We start from the raw sequence: 23,861 nt of genomic DNA, 5'->3' as shown, positions 1-23,861 counted from the left end.
CAGTGTGCTATTGTTTTTACTGAGAATCATCTTGTCTCTGTTGTTTAATTTGTGCTCTTTATTGTATCTTGACATCACTGTAAATGAGGAAACCTTGATGATTTTCAAGGTTTGAAATGAAGACACTAAATTGCACAAAACATCAGCAATGTTTCCGTAGTTTTTCTGGAGTTTGCGTAAAAGTCACATATTCTGTAAAATCCACTTCACCATGTTTTTCTAACACTACTATGTGTCTCTAGTTTGTCTACAAACCCCCCAATGATGAGAAAAGTCCATCCTCTCCGTCTTCTCCCTGCTCCACTTTTCAGAAAATGTGTGCTCAAACAGGCCGTTTGGAGATTTTCCCTTCATGACATCACAAAGGGCAGTAGCCCCTCCCCCAGGTGGGTGATACTCCCACAGCTAGGTGTTTGTTCTGCCCTCTGAGTCTGCCTTCTCATCGTTATCAAAAGGGCATGATGCAAGAAAGCCCGAGCCACCCAAGCCCTTCCAGAGAGGGGGCGTGGTCAGACACTGCTCATTTACATATTTAAAGGTACAGACACAGAAACAGCCTGTTCTGAGCAGGGCTGAAATAGAGGGGTTTATAGACATGATCAAATACAGGATCAGAGTGGATTTAGAACAAGAAACTTCACACACATGAAGAAGAGGATATGTGACCTTTAAAAGTTTTGGCAATGAAAAACAAGAAATGACCCGATATGGGTGCATTAAGACTTCTATTTCTAATGCTTTGGTATCAAAACAGGTGCAGACATCGCTTGATTTAACGAGCATCTAAATCAAAGTTTTAAAATGTTGTTGTCATGACAACCACAGTTCAGGTTGCATTCATTCATTCATTCATTCAAAGAAATAGACTCTTCCTTTTTTAAGGCCATCAACTTTATTTTGTCTTTAAATCCACATTATAAATAATCTCTTCAACATGTTCTGTTTCTTGATCTCTCATATTTTGTCTTCATGCCCCCCCCCCCCCCCCCACCTTCATCTGAACCTAACACCCACTCCTCCTCCTCATCCCATCATGCTTTTCACTAAGAAACGTACTTCAACTACCCATTTATCAAGCGATGGCGATAACAACGAGGAGACTCAGGACAGACGGCCTTCTGTGTGTGTGATCCCTCACTGGCCAGCAGAATTCAGGCTCATTTCACATTAAATAAGAAAATAAATACATAATTTAATTAAAATAATCTGTGTGGCATAGATTGTCTTCTACCTATCATACTTTATATCTATCCTTTACACATATGTCTTCTATGTTAGCCACTTAATTACAAAGAAATAACATTCTGTAGACAGAGGTGTGGGTTTTTGTTTTTTCTCAATAACATTTCACAACAAGATAGTCACTGGTCGTGACTTCACAGCTGATCATACTTATCTAAATTATCTAGAGTAGGACAAAGTCATACAATCTTTAACTTTGTTTTTTTTTTTTTAAACATGTCACTCGACACAAAAAAGGTCCAAAAAGATTTTCCATTCAGTAAAAAAAATCGAAATGAACGCACCAATGAAATGATTCGAAACAAGCAGAGCGGTCCTGCGTTTTTTCTTTCACCTATAACACGTACAGTACACCGCGGAGAAACTCCTACACTTTACGTACAGTGTTTAAATTTCTAATTACTTCACAGCCACGATTATAACAAAGAGGAGTCAAAAACAGCACTTTTTACGGCACGAAGAGCACAGTACCGGAATGTAAAGTATGTCCAGCAGCAAACCATGCAAACAGTCACAGCCCATTCACACACACACACACACACACACACACACACACACACACGCTCGCTCGTCTGAAACACTCACACATCCATAAAAACACACACACACACACTCTCACACACAGAATACACACTGAGGTTACAGCTACAACAGTATTCACTGTCCTAACGCTAACAGCCCGAAAGTACAAAGTGTCTAAGACGGTGCATCAGAGGTCACACAGTAACTATGCAACACGACTACTGCGACTAGAGTCACTGTCGGCGAATCACCGACGTCATCAATGGAGCATCTGAGCGAGAGAAAACACAAAGTATAAATCATATAAAACATGAAGCATTTCATTAGTTTGAGATATTTCACAGGAGTGGAACATGTCAGCCTCCTACAGTAATGATGCAAAGCCCTGTGTAGAGTATTCAGATCGTTTATCAACCAATGGCACTCAAAACTGATTTAAAACAACCAAACCAGCATAAAGGCAACGCTTTGATATGTAGGAAAGGATTGGAGAAAGAATTCAGTGTAATCGATTCCTGCAGATGCTTTTTTTATTTTTTTAAAGTTTGGACTTTGAGTGGAATGTAAATAAAATCAGACTGTGATGATTTGCAAAACACTGGAACTCCATATTTGACTGAGAATCACACAAAGACAACATATCGAATGTTGACACTAGGGTTGTCAAAATACAAGATCATTTTAGTGACTTCAGACTGACATTGATCTGTTTTTATTTGTCTCTCTCAGAATGAGTACCCTGAAAATGTCAGGAAAACGAAACCTTTGTTTCTGTTTTTGTGCAACTTTGACAGCGTGACAGAGTTTATCTGCAATTTCTGATCACTAAAAACAAGAAGTTACCCAATGTTGGGTGTCTCTGACTTCTTTTGTTGTTGTTGTGGTTGAACCAAGCATCAATATTGCTTAATTTTAACTAGTATGATAATGAAGTTTAAACTTCAGTTATTGTGAGAACCCTGTGATTGGGTATGAAAAAAAAGCATCCCAGAGAGGCTGAGTGTATCTGGAGTTAGAATGGGGAGGGGGAGGGGTTCACCACTTTGTGAGAGACTGAGCTGGAAAATAGATCGACGAGAAAATCGTTTCTGGAAGTTAAATTCCCAAAAGTGAAGTTAAAAGAAGAGGTGATGGTACAGAGCGGTGAACATGATCCTGACCCACCTGGGATCAAATTCAAAACGGGCATATAAATGATCCCATTTCTCAGATTCAGCATTCGATATGTTGTCTTTGTGCTATTTTCAATAATAAATATGGGGTTCAATGTTCTACCAGTCATCACATTCTGTTTTTATTTACATTTTACAAAACGTCCTAACATCATAGGAGGTGGGGTTTAAACTTTGGTGCAGTGTGATTAAAGATAAAGCCCACTACAGGACAGTAGTGTAAAAGCACTACTCTGCATGTTCCCCGGCTCATGTTACTGTTGTAGTGACCAGAAGAGCTCGTGAGCGACCGTTAATGAACTAGCTCCTGCAGGACAGCTCTGCAGTGTCAGCTAACAGACAGTCTCCCACACACACTGCACTGATTTAGTGCTCTATTTAAAGCCCCCCCCCCCCCCTTTCAGTCCTGGCTTTACTCTCATTGGTGGCTCATTTTTGAAAATCAACCTGCATGTCATGTATCGTGTTTTTGCAGAATGCGCGCAGGGCGGGAAACATCCACAAGAGTAGAGTCACCAAACTGAGTCAAATTGCATGGCTGTCTCCATGTTTGGAAAATGTTTGGATGAAATGCATATTAATCTGGGCAGATTTGTTTTTCATGATAGATACGGAATGATTAGCGAGCAATGTTTACAACACATCGAACTCAAGTGTTTCCTGACATGCAGTTTGCTGAAATGACAGCACGGGGTTTCAAAGCAGTGTCAGGAAAAACAGGACGGATTGGTTTCTCTTTTACTCTACATGACTATAAATCCTTGAGTATTTCTTAATGCAAGGTGTCAGCTCCCTGTACTGTCCACACCTGAGAATGGACAAAGGTAGAAGAACCACAGAACAGAGCGAAAGAAGAAAAAAAAAAACAATGTGCACAGCTTCAGAACTCAAGGCAAAGTTAGCCTTCTGGACGAACCGGAGGGCTGTTCCTGAAAAAGGATGGCATCAGAAACTGTATCATTTCATTACAGAAAACATACAGTGTGGTGGATGTGTGTGATACAAGACACAACAGTTGGCTATGTAACCTGTGACGACAGCAGGACTCAGGGGTTGTACATCACACCCCTGCGTCCCCTGTGTCTTTTCCCTGGCTGCTGCCGCCCTCTGCTGGACGTCCTGGGGACTCGCGCTCAGCTGCTGCCGTGCTGTCAGCCGGAGCTGCATCAGCTGCATCGGGCTCTTTCTTTTTGGCCGGGCCGGGGCTGCCGGAGCGGCTGTGGCTGTGGCTGTGGGTGCCGGCGCGATGGCTGCGGTGCTTTTTGCGCGGACTGGGGCTGCGCGACCTCGTCTTCATGTGGACAACAGTGCTGTCGTCTTCTGAGCTGAAGTCAGAGCTGTCTGAAGAGCTGGGGTCAGTACCTGTAGTGGGGAGCTGGATCTGAAGATGGATTAGAGTAGGATGGAGGAGGTGGAAGGTGGAGAAACAGAAGCTAAATGTCAGTAGATGTTGTAAAGTTGCAGATGGGAACATTAGCAGAATGTAGACAGATGTAGTGTCACCCTCTGAGACGTGATGCACTTGATGGTTCTGACCTATCACAGAGCAGCGTCAGGCCTGTGATTACCTGAAATGGCTCTGTTACACCCACAATGGTGCTCATGTTGTTGCTATAGTAACCCAAGATAAAGTCCCCCGAGCCTTTGGGCAGTTCCTCCTCGGTAAAGGTTACCTGGGAAGAGAGTTCACATCCATTAAAGGTGAAGTGAAAAGATCTGGGAGGATAAATCGGCTCATGTCGTCCACATTACCTCCTGTTCCTGTCGAAGGAAATCGTTCTCCTCCTGCTTGGCCCACACGTAGCCCACGTAGTCCTTATGGTGTTTGAAGCCCACCTGAGGGAGGCAGCAGCACAATCACAGACTGGAACTACTTGATTCAGAAATAAAATGCCATGCAAGTCCTGATTATGATCAGACAACGAGTCTTCAGAGGCCACTTAGCATTACATCAAAGCTGAGCCACTTAATCAGACTCTGAGCGTTCCATTAATGCACACAGGACGTGAGTGTGTTCTGCACACTTTGTCTATGCACTCACCATGATCGTGCACGCTGCTGCACAACTGTAAATCTCTTCTTTTCAGAGATCTTATTTTTTATATATTTTTTAACTTGTTCATTTGAAGTTCCTCGGCATTAGGAGTACTGCTGTTTAATAGCTTTCTACTTTTTAAATTATATTTCTCCGTTTAATGTTCGTTGGTGCCGAAACTAATTCCTTATAAGAGAAAGCCTACTCAGCAATAAACCTGATTGAAATCATGATTAAAAAACTTTACTTTGGGCTTTCACACTTGCAGAAAACTCCTGAAAAACTTTGCAGGTGTAGCTGTGTGTGTGAACACAAACGGCTACATTTTTCTCTCTGACTTCACCCGGAGTTTCTCCTCAACTCAGAGTGAGCTGATGTGAGATCGCAGCAGGATATTCTCCGGAGAATTCACCTCGAGCCAGAAGGAGAGGGTGGTGACGCTTATTTGCAGTGAACGATGCAAGGTGCATGAGATCGCTAAGGTTTCTAATTTAAAGGATGCATTATGATTTCTGTTTGCCAAAATGTTCTTCTTTGCTCTTTTGTTGGTATTTTGATTCTGTTGAACTTCATGTAGCATTGATATAAAGACAAATATTTTCATTATAGCATCATATAGACTCTGTTTCTATGTCTGTGTCGTTTTTGTGCATGTGAACAGTCAAGTCAGGAGAATCTCCGGAGCAGTCCTCCTGAAATGATCTAGATATTATCAGGAGTGCATATTTGTGAAGACGTCTAATGTTTTACCTTGTACAGTCCGATCCAGTCCCAGGAGCTGCGAGGAAAGTTTGGGGTCAGTTTGAATTTAACGATGGCATCAGGGATACTGTTCCACTCGTCCTCCACTATGATTGTGACCAGGGGAACATCCACCTTGTACGGGAACTAAAGAGAAAATGATACAAAGAAAAATAAGTAAAGGTTAATTCTATCTGTAAAGTTTTGTTGTACGGCAGTATGAGTGACATAACGTTAAGGGTCTGTGTTAACTTTTTTCTTAATTTCTTTTCAAAATTAAGAAAGTGGTTTTGATATCATATTCCTGAACAACAATGCAAGATTAGAAACTATTCTGACGCATCCTTCGAGTCTACAATTTCCAGGTCTTGAGCTGCAACTAACGCTGGACCATGACTCCTTTAGATTGTATTTTTTAAGCAAATATTAAGCGTACAAAGTAATTTATAAGAGACCTTATGGTCACTACAGAGGGAAGCAGTGGTGCCAACTTTTGTAACCTAGCAACGATAAGCACCAGTAGGAGGCGCTCTTACGTTGAGGCTGTGTGCGCTGCCAGCACAAAAACACCATTAGTGGACACTCTGCTGTTAAATTGAATTTAATTGAAAGGCTTTATTGTCTTTGTAGGACTGGATTACAAAAGAGTAAGATTGCTGCTCCAAGAAAAACTTGCATACAATATTTTAAAAAATCCTCAACTTCATATCCAATAAATAAATCAAGTCTTCAGACCGAGGTGTTTATTGCTTTAGTTGTGTTTGTGTTTAAAATATCAAAGATGTGTCACCTGCAGGGTAAAGATGGAGGACACTGGTTTGTGGTCGCTGACCGTGTACTCCATGTAACTTCTGTAGTAGTGCTGAGTCACTTTGGTCCCGCTGGTCAGGCCTGACATGGAGCCCCGCTTCCCCGCGCTGAGAGCCCCTCCTGCAGGCGCGGTAGCTCTCAGACGCCACAGGATGCGGTCAGTCCAAGCTGGTTTACGCTTCTTCCCACTGGGTGAGGGACAGAAAGAGAGAGAGAGAGAGAGAGAGAGAGAGAGAGAGAGGGAGGGGGAGGGAAAGAAAAAAAAGAAGATACAATCTAGTTTGAAATCCATGTGTTTTATATTTGTTGGTTATTCGATATGAACCAATAAATAAAGAACATACAAACGAAAAAGCATTAAAAAAAACATTTTAAAGGACTGATCAAGAGAGTGAGGTTCTGACTGGTTTCTAAACGAACAGGAAGGAGAAAATATAATAAAGGAACGTGTGAAAATGGATTAAAAAAAACATTTGTGAAGAAAGAGGTTCTTTAATGCTCCCCTTAAGGCCTGTAAGGACCTTTCAGAGAGGAGAGGCTTACTAAGGCTCTTTAATATGGGATCTGTGGCCTTTTTCAACCCCCGTGGTGCCGCATCACCTACCTCGTGTCGTATGTGTTCGTTCCAACGTCAAACTTGTAGGTGGGAGAGAATTTCAGAGGCCCCTCCTGGAAACCCTCCAACACAGTCTCGTTGTCTTTGGCCATATTGAGCTGGAACAAAGAGAATCAATAAATATTAGTCGTCTTTTAAACCAGCTCTTACTGTTAGCTCTTTAACCACTGTACCACCGTGCAGCCTGAAGTCACTCCTGATCACAGTAAATCATATACACTGTATGGACTCATGCCTGCTGAGGGCTTCTCTTTCATATTTACCTGATCCTTTTCCAACAACATTGCATACTTGTTGTTATCGATTGCTGATTTGACCACTTGCATGTCCAGGTCATCGATGCGGAAATTGAGATCTCCAAACCAGAACACCACGCTGGGAGGAAGAGGCGGTTTAATTATTCATCAAACGCATGCAGTCGTACTTATGCATCAGTAAGTGTAACATGATTCCTCTCATCAAACATTAATACTCAGAATACACACGTGGGAATGTCACAGATATTTCTAAATAAAACTATGTGTGTGTGTGTGTGTGTGTGTGTGTATGTTTGTGCTGAGGTGTGTGTGTGTGTGTGTGTGTGTGCGTGCGTGTTACTTACTCATGGTCGAGGACCCCGGTGGCAGACTGGCCCTCAAACTGCTGCTGCTGCAGGATGCTCTCAAAGTCCTCCATGCGCTGATCCGAGTTCTCCATGTGAGCCGGCAGGTGGCAGTTCAGGAAGCAGATGGTGTGACCGAACACGGACATGCGGGCGCTCACACCACCTTTATTCCCCTGAAACAAACACAGGCGGACAGGAAGTTGAGTTATGTTGTTAGCCGTCTATAAAAGAGACTGATGCTCATGCCCCCTTGTGTCCTACAAAGCAAGAGGCCACCTTACACAACAATACTGATCATTTTATTATTAAAGGTCACATATTCTCCTCCTTTTTCTCCTTTTTCAAAAACTCTAAATAAGTCTCAGAGCTCCTTAAAACATGTGTGTGAAGTTTCTTGTTCTAAATCCACTCTGATCCTGTATTTGATCATGTCTATAAACCCCTCTATCTCAGCCCTGCTCAGAACAGACTGTTTCTGTGTCTGTACCTTTAAATATGTAAATGAGCTGTGTCTGACCACGCCCCCTCTCTGGAAGGGCTTAGGTGTCTCGTGCTTTCTTGCTCCATGTCCTATTGTTTACGGTGAGAAGGCAGACTCAGAGGGGAGAACAAACACCTAGCTGTGGGAGTGCCACCCACCTGGGGGAGGGGCTACTGCCCTTTGTGATGTCATGAAGGGAAAATCTCCAGACGGCCTGTTTGAGCACACATTTTCAGAAAAGTGGAGCAGGCAAAAGACGGAGAGGATGGACTTTTCTCATCATTGGGGGGGTTTGTAGACAGACTAGAGACACATGTTAGTGATAGAGAAACATGGGGAAGTGTATTTTGGATAATATGTGACCTTTAAAGTTTTAATACTTTCTGGAAAAAAAAGGTGCTTCAACTACATTAACACTTAATGTATACGGGCGTCTAACTGAGACCGACGTTTATTGTCATCATGGACGTAACATTAATTCACAGTCTGTGAGACTTAAACCTCCTTGCTCTCACAGAGTGTCCCTTTTTCTTCCATGTGTGTGATGTCACATGTCACAGAGTGGTGTTACAGAGTGGTGTCACAGAGTGGTGTCACAGAGTGGTGTCACAGGCCATCTCACCCAGTAACCCCCGAGGCCGGTGCGGGTGGTCTCAGTCTGGACGCCGCGCAGGAAGGGCAGATGGAAGTACTTGGCAAAGACGAGCAGCAACAAGCCCTGCATCCGCTGAGAGGTCACCTGAGGGACGGACGAGATGTGTTGGTTTGAACAGTTGCACAGTGAAAGTTATCAGGGTGAGATTTGCATAATTCTGTTTAAGCAGCTACAAAGTTCAGGGTAACTGTTTAAATATCTGAGAAATGTGCAGGAATATTTAAATAAACAAATCACTCGTGGCGTTTCTGTGAGTTCATTTCAGCTTTCTCTCTCTCTCTCTCTCTCTCTCTCTCTCTCTCTCTCTCTCTTTCTTTCCCCCCACCTCTCTCTCTCCCTCCTCTTGCATTTCCATTTCTCCCTGCAGGAGCCTGTGGCCCAGCTCTCCCGCTCCTCCACATGAAGCGCTGCACATTAAGGAGGCCACCGCTCGCTGTGGCAACAAACCACTTTGTCGAGGAAACATGAGCAACACACTCGAGAATCAGACCTCTGCTTTCTGCAGACCCTCCACCCTCGTCTCCTGCACCTCCTGTTTCTTGTTGAGCCACATAATGACATGCAAATTCTGACATTATTGCATCTGCAGTAAAGAAAAAGTGCACACACATTTTTAACAGTACAAGAGGAGCGACACGTGCATCTGTCAAGTGGAACAAGATGAGCAATTTGCATACTATGTCAAACCCCTCCCTCTCTCTCTCTCTTTCTCCAGTGGTCCGCACATCCCAACCCCCCAACTGCAGGCCGACGCAGCATGATCACACTCCGTCTGAAACGCCCGGCGGCCAGTAACGGAGGCACAAATCTCCACGTGACACAAGACCCCCCCTCGCTTGTATACGAACCGGCTATCTGAACAACTTTGTTGCGTAATGGATTCAACTGAACCGTAAAGAGAGCCGACTTCATTTGTGTTGTGTGTAAACACGGACAATGCGTATGTGTGTGTGTGTGTGTGTGTGTGTGTGTGTGTGTGTGTGTGTGTGTGTGTGTGTGTGTGTGTGTGTGTATCTGTGCGCGTGTGTGTGTGAGGGTCTACCTATGGGTTTGTGCACCGCGGTTGAAAAACGTTTCTTATCAACATCAGCGCTCCTGAAGGCTGTCATGCTACATTTTGGCTGGGAACAAAAAAGACATTTAAGCCCAGAGACAAGTGTGTGTGCGTGTGTTAGTGGAAGACACAGAGAGAACGAGAGAGAGAGAAGAGAGAGAGTGTGTGTGCATGGCTGTGTATGTTTGACCTTGTATGCACAATGAGCTGTGAGTGTGATGTTATCGGGCAGTGTTGGACTTGGGAGGAAGTTAAGTGTAAAATAATAAGTGACATATTTCCTCTCAGTTTGTTTCTAAACTTAAAAAAAGAGGAAAGTTGATTCATTGGTTAATGTGCTAACGAGAAGGTTTTTTTGTGTGGTTTATTTGGAAAGGACAGCGATGAGCAGGGAGAGAGATAGTGGGAAATAACATGCGGGAAAAGGTTGGACTCAAACCCGGGCCACCCGCTGGATCACTATAGCCTCCACACATGGGACACAAAGAATTTTAAAAAAGGAGATGAAAAAACACAAAGGTTTGAGAATCAGCTATTCGTATTAGCCCTGATTTTCACAGTCGATGTATCACTCCTTTAGAGACCAATCAGAAACCAATCAATCACACGTTTAACAAAATAAATATCAGCTGTAAGAGGTCGGTAATGAGTCTCTCCAATCGTTTAATTAATTGCTGTTTGTTTAGCTCGTTAGTGGTTTAATGAATCAAATGTCCAGTCATCAAAATGTAACAAAAGGTCAATCCAATATATCAGGCAAGAAGTCGTGCTGCAGCACATTCAATACATTGTGCCACATTGCAATCAGAGATAAAGTGGAAAACATTGTCTTTGCTAATTTGAGCATGTACAGTGACGCTTACACAAACAGAAATAATGTTGACGTTCGGCAATTGTGTGTTGAATAGCCAGAAAAGGCGTCTTGTCGACTCTGTGTTTCTGCAGAGGAGGGCTGATAGGAGTTAGCGCTCTTGTCCTCGCAGCACTTTACAGTTTGAACCTCTCAGTGAGCGGACTATCTCGGGGCTGATGTGGGGTTTTTGGTTCACGTTCGTCCTGCTGTGTTAAGGACTAGAGAGATTCCTACTCAAGAGCACAAACACTAGCAGACCCTCTCTCAACCTGCACACATGAAGTACACCAAAAAGTCACATGGAGACGATTATAACAAGCTTTGAAAGCCAGCGAGACCACGAGATGGCTGCAGGACAGTGTCAGTCTCACTGTCAGAGCCACTTCAACACTGACAGCAACATGATCCAAAAATAAAGCAGCATCCTGGGAGACATGAGTCTATCTCTTTTAGCTCAGCAGCTGATTCACACTCTGTGGCTCACCATGACTACAGAGCCGAGCATTTCAGACGCAGCCAGACAAACACCAAACACAGCTACTGTATGTGTTTGAAACAAGAGGCCTGGTATGATTTGTTTTTAAGCTTTCCTTTGGATACTTAAAGGAGCAATATGTCAGATATCCAGTGACTGAAATGATAAAGGTTCCTCACTATGATCAGACATTAAGGAAACATGCTATGTTGAAGTGTTGGCTTCTCTGACAACAACGCAGCAGCCAGTATGTCCTCCTTCTAACTTTAGATTCTGCTCCTGAATGGTGGGCGGTTTTCAGACACCCCCCCTCACGGCCGTTTTGGACACCCCTCAGTTTGCCAGATATGAGAGCAGTTATCAGGTCAACAGGTGTTGCAGCGATGGAAGCGGGTCAAGAGAAGTGGTTCAGATAGAAGTGATTGTACCCGACCTAAAAAGCCTCTGCATGTTTCTAATAAGCTCCACGAGCAGAAACGTGCTCAAACTAGGATCAATATTGGAGATGCTTTTGAAAAATGGAGAGAGGTTAGAACACAGAAAGGTTTACAGACCCATGCAGAGCTGGATAAACACTGAAGCTTCAGAGTCCACCACATGGTGACCTGTGTGAGCATGGACTCTAGAGAGGAGGGGGGGGGGGCAGCTCTCTATAATGTTTTTAATCTGGACTGCAGTACCCGTTTTAAACACTAGGGGTCAGAGTTACATAGAGCTCCTTTAAAGGTAATGTGAGGAGCTTTAGGGTGGACATGAATACTGATACCTCTTTCTGACCTTCAAAAGCAAACAGGACTGCAAGCATAAAGTGAACTAACAATGGGTGTTGTAGAGCAAGAGTAGTGTTCAGGAATTTTTTATTTTCAATGTGATTTTTTGTTAATTCCAACACACGTACTTCATGAGACAGTTGGATGTGTGAACTCCTCCTTTAAAAAAGAAGTCCACTTTGTGTTTCAGCAGTGAGTCAAACGTGCATAGCTGCTATATCTTTCCATGCTGGATATGTGAAGGCATTCAAATAAAAAATTAGAGACCAGGGGGAACGTTTGCAGACATACATGCACACACACACGGAGACCAAGAGGACTGAGGTGCAGTGAGAGCTTGACTTATGGGCTTTGCAGAAAAGAGAGGATAGCAGATACGCTGACATCACACAGCTGGTAGAAGTGATCAGTCGATCCATAGCTCAGGGAGCAAAATGAAACGCAAAAACAGCAGCAGGAAGCACAGATCTCATCAGCGAGTGTTTGACTATGAGAGAGTGTGCATATGTGTTGATAATGAAAAGATTACTAACCAGCACATAACCAAAGGGGCTGAGTCTCTCCATGCAGACCTCGCTCCACTGGTCTGTGAAGAGGACATCTTTCAGCCTTTTGTTAATCATAGAGTTCACCTCCTGCAGCCTTGAAGAGAAAATGACACAACAACAACAACAACAACAACACACGCAGGGGTCAGACACACACAGAGATGTGAGAGGAGGTGATTAGCCCGAGCTTTAATGACGTAACAGTTTGGGGAAATTGTAGCCACGAGGAGAGACATTGTGTTTCAGATCTGAGCCTCATTAGAGGGATCATCTGCGGTGTCGATTTGGGGACAAGAGAACAAAAATCATTATGTGAAGTGGACGTCCACTGCAACACTCACCCAATGATGTACATGTCCGTGTTTCCATCGCTGACATTCAGCCCCAGCAAGGAAGTGATGTCATCAGGTGGCTGTGCTGATCCCACGTTCCATGTGATGATGTGCACCCTGTTGGGGGGAAAAGAAGTGTGTTATGTAATAAGTCATCTAAACACCTCAGTGTCATAACCTGCGGACTCCCAGCGAGACAGCAGAACCCGATGAATCATTTTCAAGATTTATCAAGTTCTGACTACAGTAAGTGAGGTCTTGATCAGGAGTGGGAGCAAAAGGGTTAATGACGATACGACACAATATGTGGCCCACAGTAACGACCAATCAAAACACAGACATTCTGTGATAAATGATAAACTGCAAGACAATCATATAATGATACAACTCAATATATGAGACAACAACTGTGTTTTTCTACCTCTAACCCGCTGTCTACTTCTGCTATTGGCCACTTAACCTCCGTCTATGTTACCCTCATTTAGGGTCATAAGCACCACCATGAGGCGGCTAGAAGTAGTGAGGCGGCGAGTCAAATTGGCAGGAAAGATCTCTTTTGAGAGTCATATTCAAAAAGAAAAAGCCAATATATATAATTTACAACATCCACTATATTCTACACTCCTACAATTCACTTAGCAGACGCTTTTATCCAAAGCGACGTACATCAGAGAGTAAGAACAACACAAGCAAGGATCTAGAAAAAAGGGAACAATGTGAGTAAGAGCAAACGATCAGCTTTGAGTCTGATTGGACACACAGGTGCTGACAGGAAGTGACCAGAGGCAAAGCACAACATTGAGGGCAGTTCTTGAGAGCTCTAATCAGTATAGAAACCATCTTATAAGTCGTTGATATCAAACAAAAACCATCGTCATTACCATCATCATCATCAATAATATGGAGACCATCATCATTAAGTTAGTAGGTATTCATGAAAGAGCTGGGTCTTTAGCTTTTTCTTAAAGGTGCAGATTTCTTATCATGCTTCATCTCTTAACTCTAAACCCGTCTTCTTCTATCTCACTGTCAACTTCTTTGGCGGATTAACTTCCGTTCCCTTTACCCTCATTCATGTCATCAGCGCCACCGTGAGGACTCATGAGGCGGTGACACGATGAGTCAAACATACAGGGAAGCGTCTAATTTTTGAAATATCGATATTTGGCACTATTTATTCAACAACTGTATCGCACGAGTCAGGATGACGATATATCTTCAAAGCCTCTCTGGTTAATGTAACTCATTAACAGACCTACAGTATGAGTAAGGTATAAGACACGGCTGTTCTCTGGAGAAAGAAGCACAGCATGTCAGACACTTCGGGGCCATCAGGCTGCAGATGTCACAGCTGTTCCCGGGCACTTAAAAGTTGAACTCCCGAGACAATACCAAGAATGTTCTATAAAAAGCAGCAAGCTCACTATGCTGGGAACGTTATCACTAAACTTACACTTCAAACAGACTCGCTGCAGAGCCACTGCACGTGAAAACCAACCAAGCATGAACAGTATGTTCTTTAAGTTGTGAGTTTTCTTCATTTCTTTGATTTAATTCACACTAAAACCTTCTTTTTTTATTCAGTTGAAGTTGTGTTTTTCTGTCAGATGACACCACAAAAACCTAACCCTAAAGTTCAAGCAAAAACTGTACATGGGCTTTTTCTTTCTTTTTTACATTTAACACATTTCTACCTCTCGTGCTGTCAAATCAAATCACAGATCAGGTTGTATTGTTCAGTGTGTCACTGCGTACTGAATGTGGGAAATGTTTGAGACACACCCACACAGACGAGGGAACATCCAGTGGAGAGGAAGACTCAAACCTTTCACAGGAAAGTGAAAAATGTGTCATAATGCTTCACAGGTCTGGACATGTCGGAGTCCCTAAAACGGATCATCAGTGAATTCAAAGTTTCCAGACAAAAAGCTTTAATGTTGGAAGAGAGAAGCTACTCAAACGAGATGTTCAACCCTGTCTCTGATAAAGTTCGGACGGCGTGTAAAATGTCAAATTGAACAGAACGGGATGATTTCCACAACACTGAAACATCACATCTTATTAATGACTGCACAAAGACGACATATCAGATGTTTAAACTGACTTTGTTGTTGTCTTGTGTCCATTTTGAGTTCGACACCAGTAACACGTTTAAAAAAAAAGCATCAGGGAGCTGAGAAGACCAGTTTGGTCTTTTTATTTATTTTTAAATTTTACATTTCTAAATTCTACTTTATATATTGTAATATCTTCTTAATCTGTATTATTTAAGTTGTTACTAGTTCTGCTTTATTTCCTTGTTAATTGTTTAGCACCAACACACCAAGTCAAATTCCTTGTATGTGTAAATGTACTTGGCAATAAACCCTGATTCAGATTCTGATTCTGATTGTGTTACTTTGAAAGTGGATTTATTTAACGCTCTTTCTTAAACCTCCTTTGAGGAACTTATGGCTTGTGTTGATTTACCGTGAAATCTGGAATATAAATCGCTGTGTTATGAGACGCAGTCTGTTTTTTGGGGTCTCCCAGAGAGAAACAATAGTCTAAAATGTCTTCCTCCTCCTGCAGTTTCTGTGCAGCTGAGTAGCTCTTTAAGTCCGGTCTGTTTCTGCTTTGTGGAGTTTTTACTCCTTCTAGCTACAATACGGTAGATCAGTTGTGATGTAGGCCACAGACTCACAGTCTGTGAGTCGCGCTGCCCACCTCCCCTGGTCACTAGTTGACTTTAATTTAGTCTTTCCATCCACTAGCTTTATTCACTAAACAATAAACCAGAGTGTTCTATGCAGGACTACGAGAGAGAAGATGTTAAAAAGTGTCCGTACAGTCTTCAATGTCAATGTCAATAAACAAATAAAAAATACTCTGCAGTGTGTCTTACTTGTGTTTCTCAGCTGCCTGAGATTAAGAGGTAATGTGCAGACATGCTGAGACATGACCACTGAAACACACACACACACACACACACACACACACACACACACACACTCTCTCAGAGGAGGAGACTTGCCTGAAGTCTTCCACAGTCTGGGCCTGAGTGTCGGCTGTACCGGCTACAGAGAAGGCTCTCTGTGCGTGAGGGTTCAGGTGAGGGAGCACGGCGGGGTGTGGGACTGAGGCCGCCCTAACCGGGTGGTGTCCCGCACCCTTGGGACCGACCTTGTTGCCGGGCCCCGTGCGCCCTCCTGCAGCGGGGCGAGAGGGTTTAGGACGGCTGGGCACAGAGCCATCAGGAGTGGACTGCTGCTCGTTGGACGCAGGTGCTGGATCAGTTTGAGGCTCAAGTTTGGGTTCGGAGACGTCGACGGAGCCCTCGACTCGGGCGCTTCTCTGCGGCCTCCGAGGCCTGCTGGAAGCTGCAGGCTTGCTGGAGGGGGGGGGACCAGAGGCTGGAGCTGCTGTATCTGATGCTGGAGCTGGAGCCTCTGCTGCTCCGTTTGGGTTGTCTTCTTGCTTTTCGTCTTTCTTCAGATTGTCTTGGTCCATTTCTTAAGGACTCTGTGACAAGAAAATAAAAACAACAACAGGCATTTTTCCCACAAGAAATAAGATCATTTAGGTTTGCATTCTAAGAATTGAACTCATCCAGAGCATCCTGTGCGACTAAATCAATGCTGCCTTTTAGCTGATCAATACCTGTTTCTAATACATGGCAACAGAAGAAGTCCTTGGCAACCAATACTGAGACATTTCTTGTTTTTAATGAATAAAAATTGCAGTGAAACTTCCACACATTGTCTAAATTTCACAGATTCATTGGTTACGTTCTGTACTAAATTTGACCGTGGACCGTGCTTCTGTCCTTTTTGATACCATCGATCATTAAAAATACGATACGAAAATCGATTTTTTCAAACATGATTTATCAAAATGCATCAGAGTAACAACCTTATTTCACTTACAGATCAGGACTAGAGCTCTTTGTCGATGCTAAAAAAATAATCGATGATGAAAATACATTCAAAAAACAAACATGGAGCGTATCCACGACTTAAACAATGAAGAGAATAAAACACGGCCGTCTTCACAAAGACAGTCAGTCAGTTCAGCTGGTGAGTCATGAGACCCGACGGACCCAGCAGGACATCTGAGTGAGTCAGTCTGACTCCCACAGGCGTGCCTGTTCAATTACCTGCCTTGAAAACAGATGAACGCAGCTGCACACATCACACTCCACCCGACAGAATGTTTCTAGTTTATGTACCTGATACATAACACAACAGATAAGAAAGCAGGCAGAGACAGAGACTGGAGCTTCTGAAGGAGGGGGGGTTTGGATGTTAGGGCGTCAAAATGTTTGATACTTGAGCTTTTTGATACAATCTGTGTTACTGTCATGATCAGCAGTACAGCAGACACATGAAACAGGAAGTGTTGGGTGGAGAGACGCCAAGCCAAGGCCGGACTTGAACCAGGACTACAGCCTCTGTACACAGGGCGCATGACTTCACCGCTAGACCATCAGCGCCCTGTGTTTCCATTCCTTTTGACGTAAAGATGTTAAAGTCATCGTCTCTCACAAACAGACAGAGAGCAGGCAGGCTGACTCTCTCCGTCTGTATTGCACATATACGTCGGCAACATCTGGGTTTTGTTGCCATGGTAACTAATGAGGTATCCATATAGTTTAAGTTTTAGAAGCTGTGTTTTGATGTTTAAATGGATGGTATTGTGAAAGTCCTATCTGCATGGGTAGAAAACATGGACACAGTTGTAGTTTGTGTCCGAGCCGCCTGCCAGTCCTCCAGTAAGCAGCGAGATGTTCAGTCAGTTCACATCAGCTCAGAGCAACCTGCCAAACACACTAACACGAGGAACGGCTGCACGGTCCACAACAGCAAGAGTCAACAGCACGGAAACAAACAAACAAGCAGAGAGCGAGGGGAGCTGCAGAGAGATCTCACAGAGAGAGGAGCACGAGGACGGACACATAAAGGAGGAATTTAAGCCGATGCATGCCGCTGATGTTTTACAGAATATCAAATATGAGATTTCAAATTCAGATTTTAAAGCAAAAAACGAGAAGCATTTTACATCAAAGAAACTGCTTCAAAAAAGGTGATGAAAAAGTAAAAAATAAGCTGGTGAAAACCAACGTGACCAAGGACAACACAGTGCCACCTCAAACACAAATAAAGGTGCAAGGAGTCATTCTGGCAAAAGGAACAGCGAACACCAGTGTTGAAAAATAGAAGGAAAAAAACCGCAGCTCTGCAAGTGTCCACTTGATCCTGACTGCAAAATCAAGGAATCCACGTTGAAACATTTTTTACACAGGAATGAACAGGTTTACTGGTTCAGAAATTGAGTGGGTATCTGCAGCTCTTTTCTTTATTTGTTAAAACTACTGGGGTGATTTATTTATAACTTTATTATTAACTGATGCATTTTGGTTTGGAGCTACCGTCCTGAAATGTTCTAGATATTTTCAGGAGTGAATTTGTGACAAACGGCTTAAGACTTCTTTTTGAGTACCTAATGAAAGACTTTCTGCAGGATCTGCAGGACCCCCGCTCCCCCTCTTTGACCAAAAGACAAAGATAACCTTTTCCAATATGGTGACCGCCATCACCGGGCTTTATAATCCCTAATGAAAAAACAAATCGGTGACGTCGCTGAGACTTCACCCCATGCTCTAAACGGTTTATGAAATCAAATGAATGATAACACCAGAGGCTTTCCAAACCTTTAAATAACCACTGGTCACTCAGATGTTAGAAAAAAAAAATCCATAAGGACGCGGGACATGCTGTTGTGTTTGAGAAAATGCCCAAGCCCTTAAAAAAAAGATGACACGGGCAAAAACGCTGCATCGGCTCGACCCAGATCCATCAGTGAAAAACGTGAGAAAGGAGCGAAACATGTCTTTTATATCATGAGGGTGAGGGGGACACTATCAGGTCTTATCATGGTGGATGTTCACTCGTTATATATTCTCAACATGGATGAAAAAAAAGTCCTTAAATACTCGGTCAGAAAAAGAGGCGGAGGTCGTGCGCTTGGGGAGAAACAACATCGCTCCCTCATAATTATTCACATGACCTTGAAGAGATGAAGGCCATGAGACGACGGCTTTCTGTCCACCAATAACCTGGTGCCGGGGCTGGGCATGATGTTTTTCTATGGTCCTTGTATGGCATTTTTTTTGTGAGGTGGTGGCGGGGGGGGAGTGTGGGCACACGTGGGAGTGGGTGGGTGCAAAACGAGGGCGAGGGGAAGCGAGGCAGCCCATTCGGTGACAGTCTCTTTGCAGAATGTCTCCAAATTGATCCTCTCACACTTCCCTCTGGCACCGTCTATTTTTCCAAGCTTTAATCCCCCCCCCCACTCTTTCTCTCTCTCTCTCTCTCTCTTATCATCTCATTTCTCTAATCCTCTCTCTCTCCATCTCTTCTCCCAGACTCTGTAGAACCCACCTTCACATTCATTGGCATTTAAAACGCTCAACCCACCAATTTTCATCTTTTCCCATCCAACATTTCTTTTCCCTCCAGACCCTAAAATCTTTTTTTGTTCCTTCCCCCTCTCTTCATTCTGCCTCCGCTATGAGGTGACACTTTCTGCCTCCTCCAGAGGGACGAGCTCTGTATTGTTTCCTTCAACCAACCACCTCACAGTCACCATGGATGACGTCAACGTGCCACAATCCAAGCGGCGACCGTCAAAACAACTGGATGTATATCACACATGTCGATAATGTGCTTCTGTGCGGGAAGGAGAATGAGTTATGACCACGGGAATGACAGGATGTATGTGCAAATGTATGCATGCAGAGGCTTCTCTGAATTCTTTTATGTTCTGCAGCTTAAGTCTAAATTCAGAGCACTTAATCTTTCTCACACAAAAAAACAAAATGTTAGTTTTTCTCATTGCATATATACGACGGAGCAGGAGCCAAAATATTTGCCTTCCTCGGAGCAGCCGTGTCAGACTAACACTTCCTATTCCGCTCACATTCACAGAGGAGCGAGGGGGAATGATTTGATAATAACAAATGTGTCATGGTGTTTACAGGCGCCCTCCTGAGGGGCAGGGAGACGAGAGAGAGAGGCAGGGAGGATGTAACCCGGCGAAACAGCCTTCAACACGACGCCCGATCGCGGCCCAATCAGCTGCTCCCGATCAGTCAGACGAGCTTCTGGCAAGGTTTAATAATTTGGCCGTACAACTTTCTTCAACGCCCCAAATTCACCGTGGCAACAGCAGGGCATGCCACTTTAAAGGGATACTTCACCCATTAGCATTAATCTTTGTATCATTAGAAACCTGGTAGTATTTTTGAATGGTCGTGCATCCTGCCCTCATTTTCCCCTGAGATGGGAAATCTTTGTATTTCTGAGTCTGAAAAGGAACTTCCAGTGACGCAAAATGGCGATTTTTGCGTCACTGGAAGCTGTTGCGGTTAGCGGGGTGAAACTACAACGCTTACAACGCTACAGACCAATCACAGATCAGTGGGTGGGAACTCACTCCCAGAATCGAAACTTAACGTCTATATCGCTATAACGTCCTACCGCTATATTGCTATATTGCTGGCCGCCGCCACTTTCTGCCTTTTCTCGACCAAGAAGGCACCAACTTCAAAATGTATTTCACATTTCTCCTACATATATGACCCAATGTCAATACAGATTCATGTTTCAACAGGTGAAGTATCCCTTTAATCCGTGTTCCACCTCCGATCATGAAAGAAACGTTGAAATATCTGCAGACCTCCAGCTGACAGGAAATGTTTGTGATGCTCGAGCTGCTAGTTGTGTTTGTTGGAGATGCTGAGTGTGTGTGTGAGTGAGAGAGAGGGAGTGAGAGAGAGGGAGTATGGTGCATATGAGATCTGACAACCTCCGTCTTCAGGTGTTTCCTGTTGATAATTATCAACGCTCCGTGCCGATTTCACTCGTGCAGTGTGACCTCGGGTCATACAGTGTGAGCTGCCTTTCCAACTCAACTTTTTGGGGCTGTATTGACATTTTTTCCCACGTCTATTGTTTGAGCTCAAAGCCATATTTCATGTCCTTCCATCTTTAGGTATGACTGTAAAGTGATCTGTGTCCTCACACGTACACAGTGTGATTCACTCTGCACCTGTCAGACTTTTATTGTTGAAATTACAGCCAAACAGAGCGTTGGTGTTCAGGGCCTCCAGGGCCATATGCCCCTGTGACAGGGATACTAATGATGACCCGGACAGAAATGACACGGGCAGCTGCTGCCACAGCTGTAGACGTCTCCTCCAGGTCCTAGTGCCGCTGTGTTAACTCTGCTCTGTATCCAGCAGGGCCTCATCTCCCTGATCAGGTCACAGCTGAGGCTGGAGGATGTCAGAAGGATTGGGCTATACAGTTTAAACACTGAAGACATGTGCTGACAACACACAGAATAATGTCTGCGCTGCACAATCGTATGTTGTAAGCTGCAGTTTCAGAGTCTGTCAATTAACAATTAGAGAAATCAGCCGAATGGAAACATCCAGTGAGGCTTCACTCTGCTTAAAGGGCGCTCTGCCGAGGAGAAGCATGTTGTTATCAGATGTAAAAGCAGCATCTGGTTAACCAAACAAGCACACATTGAACAAAGGCCAGTGGGAGGGAAAAACATTATTTTCAGAGTAACATAATCTGTGTGTGCAGGAACCTTTTAGAGAACCGACATCGATGACAAAAAGGGGAAATATCTTTACACTTATAGAGTGCATGACAACAATACAGAGCTGCTGGTTCATTACCCTAAATGTTCCTTCCTGCCCAGCAACCAACTGATTTGTGAATACCAAAGAAGAAATGCATGCACGTTGCAACAGCAGCCTTAAGGGGGGAAAAAAAACCTGTTAGGGGAGTGATAATCAGTCGATCGCTGATTTTTGAATGTCGTGTAGCCATGGGTCATTATTTTGCATTCTGGGGCTGCACAATACTGGAAATACTGACATTGCAACAGCTTTTCTAACTGCGAATTATATTACGATTTGAAAAATACAGAAATGAACCGAGTCTGCTTTTTAGATACACACAAGGCCTGTGTGATATTAGAATTCTTTTAGGCTTATTTTTGGACTTTTCATAGAGATAGGACAGTGGATAGGGTCAGGAATTAGGGAGACAGAGAGAGGGGAATGAAATGTGGGAGAGTCGAACCCGGGCTGTCCACTTGGAGGACTATAGACTCCGTACATGTGTCGCTCCCACTAACCACTAGGCTACCAGCGCCCTGTTATTAATATTCAAAAAAATTGTCGATGTGTGATTACTTCTTTCTATATTTCAATAACGAAATGAAGTGCAGTAACTGAACACATTTTAAAGAATGCATATTATCTATAACTCTGGGTTTATGGCCTTCTGCTGTGTTTAACTGTGTTTGCGACATTTCCCTCCTGTGTTGTTTTTTTTAAACCACCAAGCTCGTATTGTGATAACGATGCGACCGCGATTTATTGTGTAACCCTACTGCAAACATCACACTCACACATAACATCACCAGACTGTAACTACAAACTGGATATGTACATCATGCAATGTGGCGCTGCTGGGGTAAAGCGTGCATTAGTAGAAGACAAAGACATGTTACATACGGTATATTAAACAGCTTCTAACCACAGAGAGACATGCAAATATGCGAGATTATAAAGGAAAGGATGTCTGATAAAATGTGTTATGCAAATAATAGAACTCAACTTTGAACATTGCGTCATAAAAAAGGATTAACTATTAACATTATATGCACACGTTTATATACTAACACAGTGATGTGTGATGTCTGGGCTGAAGGAGGACAGCAGCACATAAAGCATCTGGCCTAATTACTCTGCAACTTCAAGGACAATTTGTCAGGCTCAACAAGAAGATGAAGGTCGTGTTAATTCACTTGTTTTGCCATCAGATATTATCGCTCGGAGTGCATGTGTTTGTGTTTTTAAGTGTGTCGGAGATGAGGGAGGAAAATATCCGAGAGTGTGTGTGTGTGTGTGTGTGTGTGTGTGTGTGTGTGTGTGAGTGAAAACACATTTTATGATGTGTGACTTCCTGATGATTCATCAACATCGTCTCTAAAAGGAGGGAAAAGAGTCATGTTGTGTCACTGTTTTTGAAATGTTAACGGGTTTATGTTACTGACAAATTGGGAGCACACACCTTTGAACAGTGTCATCAATATCACCTCTCAGGTAGACACAACAGAAGCACGAGGGTCAGATTTCACAATAACACCAAAGTAAACAACATCACCTGTCTTTCTGATTATCATTACTGATAATAACATGTCTTATTAGCTCCTTAATGAATGCACAGGTTTCTAAACAGAACGCATTAAAATCACCTTTACCTGTTGTTGGTTCTTCTGTGCAGGAGGGGGTTTTAACAGCTGTTGGATTTTGAGTAAACCGTTTCTGCAGATGTGCACGAAGGTCGCTCCGGAGCCTCGTTGGAAGGTTTTAACTCACAAAAAGACTCCTTTGAGAAGCACTAAGCAAAGACACACACTAAACTTTCCTTTCCAGTCGCCTCCCAGACGAAACCAACGGCATCTCAGCGCCTTCCTTCCTTCCTTCCTTCCTTCCTTCCTCGGCGGGGAGATGACAGTATAGGAGGAGCAGGTGTGTTTGGAGCGATGCTCTCGATAGATTCACCAGGCAGGGCTACATCTCAGTGCACAAATGTCTTCTTCTTCTTCTTCTTCTGCGTTTTAAAAGACACAGGCTGCAGCAGCGTGTGTGTCCTGTCCCGTTGCCCTTCAAAAAGAAAGAAGACAAGAGCTGCTTCCGGAAACCAAACCGCCACCGACCTGCCAGCCAGCCAGCCAGCCAACGGTGCTCTGCTGAAGATTATTTACAGTGTGAGTCTGACTCAGAAGCTCACAGAACCACAGCAGGTAGAAGGGACAGTGACGCCTACAAACATGGCCGCCGTTCCTGAACGACTCGGCGTGTCCGTTCCACGCCGGGGTCACAGAT

The 23,861-nt window shown here is 43.7% G+C and overlaps 1 protein-coding gene across 1 annotated transcript; it reads right to left on the bottom strand.

Annotated features, from left to right (window-relative positions):
• Window positions 1-952: 952 nt before the first annotated feature.
• On the bottom strand, window positions 953-23,861 carry inpp5jb (inositol polyphosphate-5-phosphatase Jb). Its single transcript, XM_020650690.3, has 13 exons — window positions 23,234-23,861; window positions 15,924-16,411; window positions 12,920-13,027; window positions 12,564-12,672; window positions 8,846-8,962; window positions 7,740-7,915; window positions 7,402-7,513; window positions 7,127-7,236; window positions 6,503-6,710; window positions 5,722-5,859; window positions 4,689-4,772; window positions 4,505-4,609; window positions 953-4,317 (listed from the first exon to the last, which is right to left on the bottom strand). Exons 2-13 carry the CDS (start codon window positions 16,397-16,399, stop codon window positions 3,997-3,999), a joined length of 2,064 nt encoding a protein of 687 aa, XP_020506346.2. The 5' UTR covers window positions 16,400-16,411; window positions 23,234-23,861; the 3' UTR covers window positions 953-3,996.

This window comes from Labrus bergylta, chromosome 2, assembly GCF_963930695.1.
Source record: "Labrus bergylta chromosome 2, fLabBer1.1, whole genome shotgun sequence".
NCBI lineage: Eukaryota > Metazoa > Chordata > Actinopteri > Labriformes > Labridae > Labrus > Labrus bergylta.
This window is presented reverse-complemented; position numbering and strand designations above follow the sequence as displayed.

Excerpts from the sequence above, each read along its gene's own strand:
- inpp5jb (XM_020650690.3), bottom strand. The coding sequence starts at position 16,399 with ATGGACCAAGACAATCTGAAGAAAGACGAAAAGCAAGAAGACAACCCA. Across the intron at positions 7,514-7,739 it reads ACCGGGGTCCTCGACCATGA|CGTGGTGTTCTGGTTTGGAG; the intron begins GTAAGTAACACG and ends TCTTCCTCCCAG. Across the intron at positions 5,860-6,502 it reads CCTCCATCTTTACCCTGCAG|TTCCCGTACAAGGTGGATGT; the intron begins GTGACACATCTT and ends TTTTCTCTTTAG.